The 12,287-nt window shown below is 36.3% G+C and overlaps 1 protein-coding gene across 1 annotated transcript; it reads right to left on the bottom strand.

Annotated features, from left to right (window-relative positions):
- Positions 1–11,129: 11,129 nt before the first annotated feature.
- Positions 11,130–12,059, bottom strand: LOC149891347 (uncharacterized). The gene is made up of 2 exons (XM_090082081.1): positions 11,602–12,059; positions 11,130–11,499 (listed from the first exon to the last, which is right to left on the bottom strand). Exons 1-2 carry the CDS (start codon positions 12,057–12,059, stop codon positions 11,130–11,132), a joined length of 828 nt encoding a protein of 275 aa, XP_089938207.1.
- Positions 12,060–12,287: the final 228 nt, after the last annotated feature.

The following is a 12,287-nucleotide window of genomic DNA, read 5'->3' as shown; positions in this document are numbered from 1 at the left end:
TAAAGCTTGCTCACATCAGTCTGAAGATTCGTATCTGAAATGTTGTCATTCACGCTGTTCTGATAAATCCTCTTTCGTCTGTCATTAATTTCTTTCACAATTTCATCCCTTTTATTCAGGTCTTGTATTTTAAAGAAAAACATCTTTTTAAAATACGTTGAAAAAAATACATAAATTGGTTTTTACGACTACGTTGATCCTTTCTTAAAATACGTGGAAAAAAACATAAATTGGTTTTTACGACTACGTTGATCCTTTCTTAAAATACGTGGAAAAAAACATAAATTGGTTTTTACGACTACGTTGATCCTTTCTTAAACAAATTGTTAAACGTTTGAATCGCGTCTTCTCGTCCTTTTTGGATCAAGTTTTCTTTAGTAACTTCATCTATTCCCTTTTTGGTTTTGGTTCGTATTTCCTCCATCAAGGATTTAAATTTTTGAAGCTCATCAAGAATCAATTGAAACTCTGAATCGTTTATTTTTTCATCCATCAACGCTTTGGAAATGCGCTCGCTAATCGTATTCAATTTTGACTCTGCCAATACTTTGATCTTTTCATGTTTTTCCGCTTTCAATGTCAGTTTTTTGTTGACTCGTCCTCCTACAATGGATAAAAACCCCATTCCAATAACCACACCTTCACACGCAATTGCAACAGGGGCAGCAGCGATGGTTGATAAAAGACCAATTCCAGTCACACCCAAAGCAATGCATAAGGTTTGCATTGTATTATCTACATTAGAAATGATCCTAAACACGCGATGATACTTTTTGCTTAGATGAACTCTTTTTGCTTTTTCACTCTCTATCTCTTTTTGTATCTCGCTTATTTTCTGAAGCCGGTAACTATGTCCTTCATCTGCAGGAGCTGTTGGAAGAACTGGATAAAGTTTTTCATTCAATATTTCCATTTTTTTATCAATAAAAAAACTATTTTAAATCAATATAGTTAATCTTGCAAAGTTTTTCTCCTTTTTTAACAATCACGTCCTGTTTGCTGTTACTATTCACGTCCATAATAACATCATCTACAGACTCTGAAATAATAGCTTCGTTTTTTCTATAATTCAATTGATCAGTAATTTTATTCATTAATGTTATCACTGCAACACCTTTCTCCAAATTCAACCCAATGGATAAAGCTATCATTGTATGTGAGAGAGCAGCAAATTTAATGTCTTTCTGAGCAAAAATCTCATATTGTTCATTAACGTTGAAATAAGGTGGATGATCTAACGTTTTCGTAGATATAATAATGTTGTTTGGTCTTCTTTCCTCCAACTCTCTAACCCTCTATTCCAAAATTTTTAATTGCAAATCCAAACTGTGAACTTCTGCTGAGGCAACATTTCTAAAAAACTTGTGAGGAGCATGCATTTTACATATTAAAAATTAAATTTTAGATCATTTTTGCAAACTTAACAATTCATTATTATCCACCCATGAGTTGAACGAGTCTGGATATCTCAACCATTTGACTAACGACTTGCTCTTGGTTTTGCGAATGATTTTTTCAATTCTGAATATGTCTTGATGTGTCTTTTGCATCTCCTGCTCGTAAAAGGTGCCTTGAACTTCTTCACCGTTAGCGTCAGAGATTTTATACGTGGGTGGATTCGTATACTGAACTTTTGACACTGTAAAAACCTCCTCTGTCCATCTCGGTGTATACCCCTTTTCAAAATGAGACTTCTTTTTTACAATCCGCACTTGATCACCCATTAAGAATTTTGGTTTTGCTGGTAATGTTTGATCCTTTCCATACAGATTCCACCATACCCTACCTTTATTCTTTTCATCGCTAGCTTCAACTGGTGTCATTTTGATAGAAGAGTGCTTTGTGTTGTTGTAATTTTTCACCATCTCATCTAATACGTCAATATATTTATTGGTATTGTTGGCTGAAAAATATTTAAACATTCTCTCTTTCATCGTTCTGTTCCATCGCTCGACAACACAACTTTTTTCCTCGTTTTCAGTGGAGTATAATTGCACACCCAACGCTCTCACGTGCTTGTTGTAAAACTCTTTTCCTTTATCTACCCACAATTTGACACACTTTCTCTCCTCAAATATTTTGCTTAGAGCGATAGCTACATCAAGACCTGTTTTGCTTTTTAACGGAACGATCCATCCATACTTTGAAAACACGTCGATCACCATGAGTAAATATTTTACGCCCTTGTTGAATTTTGAAAACGATTTCATATCAACCAAATCAGCAGCCCATATTTCATCAATGTCGTTTACAATCACTTTTCTTTTTTTAAAATGATGAATCACCGGTTTATGAAGCTCCTCTGCAAGCTGATCCGTCCATTTCAAATCACTCACACCCAATCCAAATTTAGCTTTAGCTTTGATGATGGGTTCAATGATTTTTCGCTCGCTTATTTCTCTCTGAGTAGGATTTTGTATAGAATCCATTTCTTCAAGCATCATTCGATCTGCTAAATTTCTGTTTTGCTTGTCGTTAAAATACTTGTAAGCTAAATCGTGGTGATATGCGGCATTGTCCACTCTATCCACCGGTTTGCTCCACTCTTGATACATGTCTGTGGAAGTGAGCCTTTTATCTAAATTGGTGCCAGGCCCTGCAAAATTCATTCCTGGAACGTGCATTTCTCCTGGAAACTTTGCCCATGGAAGCTTTATTTTTTTTGAAAAATTGTTGATCGATTCCACCAAGTCTCCTCCGCTAAGCTCATGCGAAGAAACAAATTTGCATTTAGTCGTTCCGCAGATGACGCAAGTTCCTTTAAGCATAGGTCTGTTGTTTTTTGTGATCTCGTTTTTCAAGTGAATGGTTTCAGTCTCTCTTCTACACTTAACGCAATACATTTTAACATATATAAAAACTTTTTTAATATAAAAAATATGGAAGTGATGAAATTGTCGTGTAAAATTGGAAAAACCAAAAGAAACAACAGCAAGCTTTTACCGAGAAGCATTCGAGGAATCATCGTTGGAAAGTCTGGATATGGAAAAACAACGTTGCTGCTCAATCTACTTCTCAGACCGGGATGGCTAGATTACAACCGATTGTATGTCTTTGGAAAATCCCTTTTTCAACCTGAATACAAAATACTCAAAAGATCCTTCGAAAATAAACTTCCTAAAAAGGATATTGTTGATTTGTTAACGGATGATGTACAAGACGAAATGGAAAAATTGAATTTAATCCATGAAGATGTTACTACTACAAAATGCGGGTTCTGGCTCATGGGCATTTTTGCGCATGCTCATGGATAATTTTTGCGCATGCTCATGGATATTTTTTGCGCATGCTCATGGATATTTTTTGCGCATGCTCATGGGCATTTTTGCGTCTTTCCATTTTTGTGGATTTTGATAATGAGATGACATAATGAAAAAAAGGTTGTGAATGACTTAATTTATTCTTTGTAGTTCAAGTATGGAAAAAGATGTTTATATTTTTCTCTTCGCGTTTCTCTAATTCTTTGTGCATGTTGTTTTTGTGTTGATCATCGTGGAATTGTATGGCCATTCTGTGTAATTCTGGATCAAAAGTGTTTATTTCCTGTAGTTCACTGTAAAGGAATTCCTCAAATTCTTCTTGTTCTGTAATACTCATCTTTTTATAGCAAGAAGAATTTATTTAAGTCATTTTCATTTTTTTTATTTCATCTGTATAATAGATCCATAGAATTTCGCAAGTGATTTTTAGTTTCTTTGAAACCGTGGAAAATCTGCGATTTTTTAAGCGTAGTAATAGACTTGTCCTAGAAGAAGGTAAAAGCTTCCGGATTGACCGACTTGAGCATCACCAGAGTTGAGCGTGACAACGAGTCTTCTACCAGCTGCGACAGTAGGCATAGAATCTGCTTCTCCGAAATTTCTGTAAAAAGAGATGGTAGATGTAGAGCCGATGGATGAAGTGGATTGATACAGCAGTCCAGTCGATTTGTTGTTGAATGAAGTCACATTTGATCCGTTCCATGACGACAAATAAAAATCTTCTAATCCAGAAGAGGAAAAGATGCATGTGCTGTCACCGTCATATCCTGGAAAGTAGGTGTAATTGTTGGTGTTGTACGGTGTCCAAGGAGTGAGTACAGTACCGTTACCTGGAGGTAAATTCCCATCGTACATTCTAACTCTTGATTCCCACCAGTTTCCAGAGGCTCCAATGATGTGCATCCTGATGTATTTAAACGACACGCCATTTCCTTTCCCGCTGGTGTTCAGCAAAACGTATTCACTGCCGTAAGTGGTATTCAAATATCGAAACGTTCTGCAGTACAGCTTGTAAAGAGGGATGGTTGCAGGAATGGAAGCAAGTGTGGAAATGAACGGTTGAATCCAATACGTGATGGCTGTTGCATTTTTGTTAACCAGTTGAATGGAGATGTCGTTTCTGAAAGGCATGTCCAATGTGAAATATCCTCCCAAGGAAGTGGTGTTATACATGTTGCATCCCTGCAAAGAATTGGCGTAAAAAGCTCCTCCCAATGGTGAAAAAAGCAAATCGGTAGCAAGTCCTGTTTGATCCACTCCAATTCCTTCCGTGGTTTCTGCATAATTCCCTACATTGATTTCTCCGTCAGTAAAGATTCGAATAAAAACTTGACCTGGAATATTTGTGCCAGAGGTGCTGTATAAAGCCAGCCACAGTCTTCTCAACACTCCGGATTTTCCGGAAAACGCAAACACTGGCGAAGTGGTTAATGCTGCAACCGTCTGAGACTTCAACCCCAAACTGGTAAAACTGGATCCTGGAACAACGCTGGTCAAACTCGATTTTTGCAACAACAAGTCTACATAATTCTTTGTCGCTCCATCTTGCGCGTTGGTTGGATCAGTCACATTAATTAATTTGTGTGAATTCAAATCCAAGTCTGCAGTTCCCACTACAGTTCCAGTACCACCTGACGCATGCATATCTACATAATTTTTCGTAGCCGCATCCGAAGCTGATGTAGGTTCAGCCAAATTAGTTAGTTTATGAGCCGTCATGTTAATGTCGGTGTATGAAATAGTGTTATAAGAGACTTTGGTGTCTACATACCCTTTTGTCGCTGCGTCTTTTAAAGCGGTAGGGTCGGAAACGTTGATCAACTTGTGGCTATTTAAATCCAAGGCTCCAGTGATGGTGCTGGATCCATCTACTTTCACATTCATGCTCGAGCTAACGTCGACGTAATTTTTGGTGGCAGCGTCATGAAGATTAGTCGGTTCGTTCAAATTGATCGCCTTGTGAAAATTCAAATCCAAGTCTGCAGTTCCCACTACAGTTCCAGTACCACCTGTCACGTGATTGTCTACGTAATTTTTCGTAGCAGCATCGTGTGCGTTAGTCGGTTCACCCAAATTGATGATTTTATGAGAGTTGTAATCCAAATCTGCAGTGATGGTGCTCGATCCGTCCGTTTTAATATAAACGTTGCTGGCTGAGTCTGATGCAAGATTATCAAAATAAGCACTGAATTCGTTTCTGTTGAATTTGTCAATCATTTTTTAATGGTGAAAAATTTTTTTAAATCCTTTGAATCTAAAAAAATTCACCAAAGGGTGTTAACAACGTCTTGAAAGCTGACTCCCTCTTCGCATTTTTTCAAGACGTAAAGACACAAGTGACCACAATAAGACGTGTTTCCAAATTGTACCCTTTCACTGTTGTAAAAGACAGGACTTTTCAAATAGTCAACGAGCTCGACGAGAGGTGGTTGAGCGTAAGAGTCAAAGCTGAACTTTTTGTCTCCGTCTTTGAACCAACACACCCAATGAAACCCATCTGTGCTCGAATCACCCGTGTTGACAATTCCACATTCTTTTTTTCTTGGCTTTTTTGGCAACGCGTCTCTGACAAAAACTCCTCGAAAGTTTTTTATTTTTAGTTTTTTTGCTGCTTCCATCAACTGAATAGTGGATAAAGCCTCGTTTGGTAAAACAATTCCCTCCACATTTATTTTTTTGTTTCTCATTTTTTATTTTGTTATTTTTTTTAAATCTTTCAGATCCGTGAAAAATTCTTCATTTTTGTCACTTACCTTTTTGTCACTGCGATTATACCTCTGCACTCTTCGATCAACATTTTTGACTTACCTGAAATTTCTTTGTTTTCCTCGATTATCTTTCTGCACTCTGCGATCAACCTTTTTGCCTCTGTCATTGGTTCTGCTTCTACCTCTACACCGTGTTCTTCCTCTGGCTCATGTTCTACCTCTGTCATTGGTTCTGCTTCTACCTCTACACCGTGTTCTTCCTCTGGCTCTGCCGATTTTTTCAACTTGTAGTGTCCATAAGCCAACGTGTGTATTCCATCTTCCAAAATGAACCTTTTGTCATCGTTAGAGCTGAGTGCGACTTTGTTGATTTCTTCGGTGTGGACATCGTGATGATGAGATCGTAAGACGTTCATTTTTCTGAGCTGATTTTCTTTTGTCATTAAGCAATCTTTATAATCTTGATGAGTGATGTGCTTTTCAACCACACATTTCTGAATTCCTTTGCATTTTTTGTGTTCTTTTTTTTCATTAAAGACCTCATAAGAGTAGAGCTTAGGACGAAGCCCAACAAACTCTTTAATTTGCTTACCACCTGTTTCATCCTTAAACTTACCGATAACCTTTTTATTTTTAAACCCAACGTCAAATGCAAAGTTTTGAACGGCAGGATGATCTTTAGGAAAGTCGCTCGTGTCAAACTTGCTTTCAACGCCATCAGCAATGTCTTTGTAAAAGTCTTCCGTTTCTATTTCATAAAAGAGCGAGTCAGTATCAGTCATGAGTAATTTCAGCTTATCCCCGTATTTAGGTTTCATGTAGTCGTAGTGATGTTCATACATGAGTGTTTTGCTGATGTCAAGGATGCTCATTCCCAAGAAAACAGGTTTGTCGTAAAAAACAACTGCCTTTTCCATGTGAACCGCGATTAAGTTTTCATCAAAAATGGTGTTTCGTTTATATTTAATTTTTTTAGATAATTTTATAGCTTCTTTTCTCGTAGTAACGAGTCTAACATCAACGCGTTTTAGAATATTCTCCATGGTTTTCCCAAAGACAGAGTTGTTCATGAGTTTGAAAAATTCTTTATCAGATTCGTTTGTAGCTTCTTTTCTCTTATCGGTGTTGAGATCAATGTACTTTTTCATGAAAGGTTCTTCTTCAAAGGTGATACCTCGATGAATTTTAGTAGTGATCAACCCCATTCGTTCATAGAGTTTTAGGTTTTCATGGTGAATGACATATTTTTCCTTGTTGTTTAAATTGGGAACTAACTTTTCCACTTTTCCAACGAGCATTCTTTCAGGAGCTAAAGGGTAATCATTGTGTAAATCATGAAGACTTTCAGGATAATCTAAATCGACTTCGAGAATGCAAGGCATGGATTTCCAATTTAAAAGTTCATCCTCAGTCATCCAACTAAATCCTCTAACTGGAAGAGGTTTGCTCATAGCATATCCATAAAGATTATTGGCGTCTAAATATTGAAGAAACTTCGAAGGTTCTGAAGGTTTATAATCATCACTCATGTATTTGTTGTTAGCAGTTCCATGTCGATTGGAGATCATGCAGATTCCACCGCGTATTCCTTTTCTAATCATGTTGAGCATATCAATATCGGTTATAAGATCTATTACAACTTCAGTTTTCTTTAACATAGCATCCCAAGCCAAACCAGGAGAGGTGTAATACCAAGCAGGATCAAGACTGTAATGTTTCATACAAGTGTCTCTAAAAGTTTCAAAGACATCTGCTAGTATTAACACATCCGACACGTTGTACAAATCGTGATAATCTCTAAATGTTTTGCATTGAAACGTGTTCCAAACCTTTTGCGCATGCGCGTATTCTTCATCGCTTATTCCCTCGTGTCTAAGTTTTGAGAAAAACGATTCTTTTGGAGGTAATTGCGTTTCTTGAAATTTATCGAATCCGTCCACCCAATCGTAAGGGTACACACCTTTTTTACAAAGCAAATTAAATTTTTCACCTTCAAAATGTAATGAAAGGCTTTTAAACTGCTCTGGCTTTAAATTTTTAGACAAAGTATCCAAACTGTAGGAAAGGAATTTAAAGCTGTCGATGAACCTCAATTCAATTTTTTTGTTTTTTGGTTTTCCATCTTTCCCAATGTACTCTCCCACTTTGATTTTTTTCGAGAAGCTGATATATTTTTCTTCATTGTTGGGTATACAGGTGATCTTTCCACCTAATTTCTTGTAGAACAAATGAGTGTCGTAACCAGACAAATTATGAAAGACAACAGGAATGAATTTTGGAAGTTGAAATTTTTTATTGCATTCGTCGTGAGCCGCTCCACGATATTTTCCAGTAAAATGACAGTGATCGCGTACTTTGTCGTCTTTGAGTTTTTTATTGCAAATGTGACAAACTGTTGCGGATTTGAAATTATTTTTGTCCTCTTTTGTAAAAACCATCTTTTTTTTCTCGATTTTTCCAAAAAGTTCTTTTATTGCGCTTTCCAAATTTTCAACAAAAAATTGAGCCACGTCTTGGTTCTCGTTTGACGATACGGAAATGACTGGATCGTGCTCTAAAACGGTTTCATCAAAACATTTGATGTAATAGGAAAAGGAATTTGGAATGTGTCTTTGAAACTTTTTTGTGTAAGACTGGTTTGAGTTGGGAACGCACGAGTCTATCGGCTTGATAAAGCTTTCAAAGTCAGCATATACGATAAATGGAACCCTCATTGACTTTCCGATGCCTTTAAACTGTAGAGTTGAACCCTTTCTAGGAAGTTCAATTCTCATTGGCGCGTTTTTATAACAATCTTCTCGATGATTTTGAAGCTTTTCTTCTTGATCATAACATTGAAGACACCTTCTACAAAAATGTTGTTTTCTTTTACCTTTTGTTGCTGAGGAGCCTGCAAATCGACTGAAACTATTAATGAGACAGTAATGTTCTGTGTCTTTGTTTTTAATATACAGCAAATCAACATTATGCTTTCGATCGAGAAAGTCAGATATTTTCAAAGGGTTGGGTTTTTCATTTTCATACTCAAAAACGTTGATACTAATGTCTGGATTATTTTTTTCAAACTTGCTAATATTATGGTAATTCACAGGAAACTCCATCCCATCCCAATTCAGCTTTTTCGACTTTTCAATCAAGTCTTCATCAATTCTTTCGTTGTTTTTATTTTTCAGATTCAACGCTCTGGTAACTGACCATTTAAAGCATTGATTGTCGTTGTTTTTCATGTTGATGATTGCCTTTTTGTCTTTTAGATCGTCAGTCAGCTCAATGTGGGATCCACCGCTGAGAGGTGTGTATTCGATAAAGTTTATATCCATTCTTAAAATCTTAGATAGGATGCTATTAGAACCTAAAGCATTGTATTTGACACTATTTTCCAAGACTTTTTCTTCCATTTCGCTCATTAACTCTCTTACATCTGTAGCTGCTAGAATAATTTCCGAGCTGGATGAAAAGCTTGCTTCCCGAGTCACTTCTTCACCAGTCATGATGCTTACAGATTTCATTTTGCATGTTAAAATAATTCTTACTTTTGTATTCCTTTCTCCTTCCATGGTTTGAATGGCAGACTCTCTTACCAAATTAAAAAAGGATGCAATGTCTTGATATTGAGAAGAAGGCTCGTAAGAATATAACCTAGCAGTACTACCCAACGCGTGTTCAGTCAACTTGAATTTTATTTTATAAGGCTTTGGCAAGGGCTTTTTATACACTGTTTTTAATACAAGTGATTTGATAGACTGTATCTTTTTATCGATTTGTTCCGCTGATTCGCTTACCTTCTCCTTGACTACTTCAGGAACGTAGGGTTCTATCCAATCTTTAACATCATCAAACTTAGTTTTAACATACGACGCCACACTTTTTGCAGCTGCCTTCAGACTTGAAAAAAATGAAGGTCTCGGTGGAATGACTGGTTTTGGTGTTATGACAGGTGTTAAATCTAAAACCGGTTCATCAAGGATGTGTTTTTGCAAATGAATTGGTTTAGGAGCAATAGGAGGCTTTACCACAGGTCTCGGTGGAATGATTGCTGGTTTCGGAGCAATAGGAGGTTTTACCACAGGTCTTGAAGGTTGCAAAGTCATTATAAGCTCACCTTTTCTCATTTTAGAATACCCTCTTATTTTTTGATCTTTAGCGATTTCTCGCAATTCTTTCAACGTTTTGTTTTCCATTTTTAATATATCAAGAAATTTATTTAACTCAAAATCATTTTTCTAATATTTTTTTATTTCTTTTCAATTCTCTGAAAAAGAATTGAAAAATTTTTTAAATCCGCACGCTGATTCATGGAATTTCTCACTGACTTTTTCTTTCTAGCTTTTCCGAATTTAAAATTTCAATCTTTATTCCATCTTCCACTTTTCCATTTCGACGTTCTAAATATCTCCATCCATGTCCTGTCTTTTTCATTGCTTTGTAAAGGGACTTGTATTCAACCACTTCCCCGGTTTCCATATTGGTTGTTTTCACAGACACAGGTTTATTTCGAATTGAAGCAAGCCTCTCGTATTTTGGATCGATCGGTTTTTTTTCCGTTTTCTCATTTTTCATTTTTATTTCTTTTTTTGGTCGACCCACTGCCCTGTGTTCTTTTACACCTTTCAAAAGCGAATCTTTACTAATTAGATTATTATCAATCGCAATCATCATCAAAGGTAACAATTTGTTTGTGGTTAATGTGATTCCATTTTCCATAAGCAAATTTTTCAGATAATTTTTTGTATATCTCATGTTTTAGTTTTAAAAAGAAAAAAATTTATTTAAATCATTTTTGTTAAGAATCTCATGACGGTCTTTTAAACCTAATAAACAACGTTCATGCTGGTTCCGTTGGATTCGAAAGTGATCAATCTGGCTGAAATGATCACTGCAAAAATAACGGTGTTTTCTGGTACTGCTGTTCGAAATTTGAGGTTGAGCACCAATTCTGCCGTTTCAGAAACAACTCTTTCTTTTTGCTTGCTAATGTCTACAAAAAACAACGGATACAAATTTTTATATTCAAGCAGAGTCAAACCAGATTGACAAACAAGTTCGTTTGTACCGTAATATTTATCGTCAAAAGAGAACGCGTCAGAATGAGCCATGGTAATTCTCTTTTCTCCAAAATTCAAATCGTAATCGTAATATGGATATTTTATTCCATTGACGGTTACGAAAAAATTGCTGACATCACAATGGTTGAAATGGCTGGATTTAAAATTTGACTGGAATTCTTGTTTGTTTGAAGCCCAAACACGATATATCTCGGAACGCTTTTGTCTACGATTCTTCCAAGAGTCCAAGTAAATTCTGTAAGACCAGCAGGAACGACCTGTCTTTCGACTCTGTTTGACTTATAAGCTACTGGGATTTTAATTTTACTTGCCATTAATTTCAAGAATTCTGATTTATTCGAAACATCCAACTCTATTCTAGGCATAAAAAGTCTGAATTTTTTAAGGTCGATCATTCCTGCGGCAACAGTCTCAGCTCTGTAAATGGCGTCGTCGTAATCTTTTTTTGCAAATTTAATGACGTGTCTGAATCCATAAACAACTTTGTCGTAAGTTTCGCAAAAACCAAAAATGTGTTTTAATGGTATCTTGAACGAAAATGCGCCAATGGATGTCGTGTCTGCAAACAAGTGGTCTCGCCTCATAACAAATCCTGAATTTCCGGTGGCGGCTGAAGTGTCTTTATACCACATTTGCTTCAATCCATCTGCAAGCTGAAAACTAAAAGGGTATTTCAACAATCCGAGCATGGTTGTTCCTTGACCTGGATACATGACCTTTTCCACTTGTTGCCCTTCTAAATCATAGGTGACATAGCTAAACAAATACATGATGGCGTTGTTTACCAGAGCAATGTTGTCTGCTGCTGTGTATGCAGTTCCATCCGCTTTTTTGAGAACCCCTTCAACAAGTATGTAAGCCTCAGACGGAACTGTATGCACAGATTGACAATCAATTTCAAAATCGATCGATCCTGAAGAATTTAAATCGAGGACTGTTGGGTGGTACTCAAAAAAGTTGATTTTTTCAATTCCAGTGTCATACTCTGGCATTTCATCAACTCTTAATCTATCGGTGTTTATCATTTTTAAAATGAGAAAAAAAAATTTATGTCATTTTTGATTTGTTAAAAAAAATCAAAGATTTTTCCATGGACCTGAAGGGTTTAAAAATAATCAAGCAATCAAAAGCCCGCTCCCCATTTTAACGAGATCTTGGATTCTAGCCGCGTTCTTTTTCGTCAATTTCTTTTTCACTTGAATGGAAGAACCAAGCATTTTTTTATACAGCTCTTCCATTGGATTAATCCAATG

Source organism: Hydra viridissima, unplaced genomic scaffold (genome assembly GCF_058129835.1).
Source record: "Hydra viridissima isolate aposymbiotic clone 2 unplaced genomic scaffold, HvirCarnegie_v1 scaffold_3, whole genome shotgun sequence".
NCBI classification, from domain to species: domain Eukaryota; kingdom Metazoa; phylum Cnidaria; class Hydrozoa; order Anthoathecata; family Hydridae; genus Hydra; species Hydra viridissima.
The sequence above is the reverse complement of the archived record's forward strand: the minus strand, read 5'-3'. Positions and strand labels throughout refer to the sequence as shown.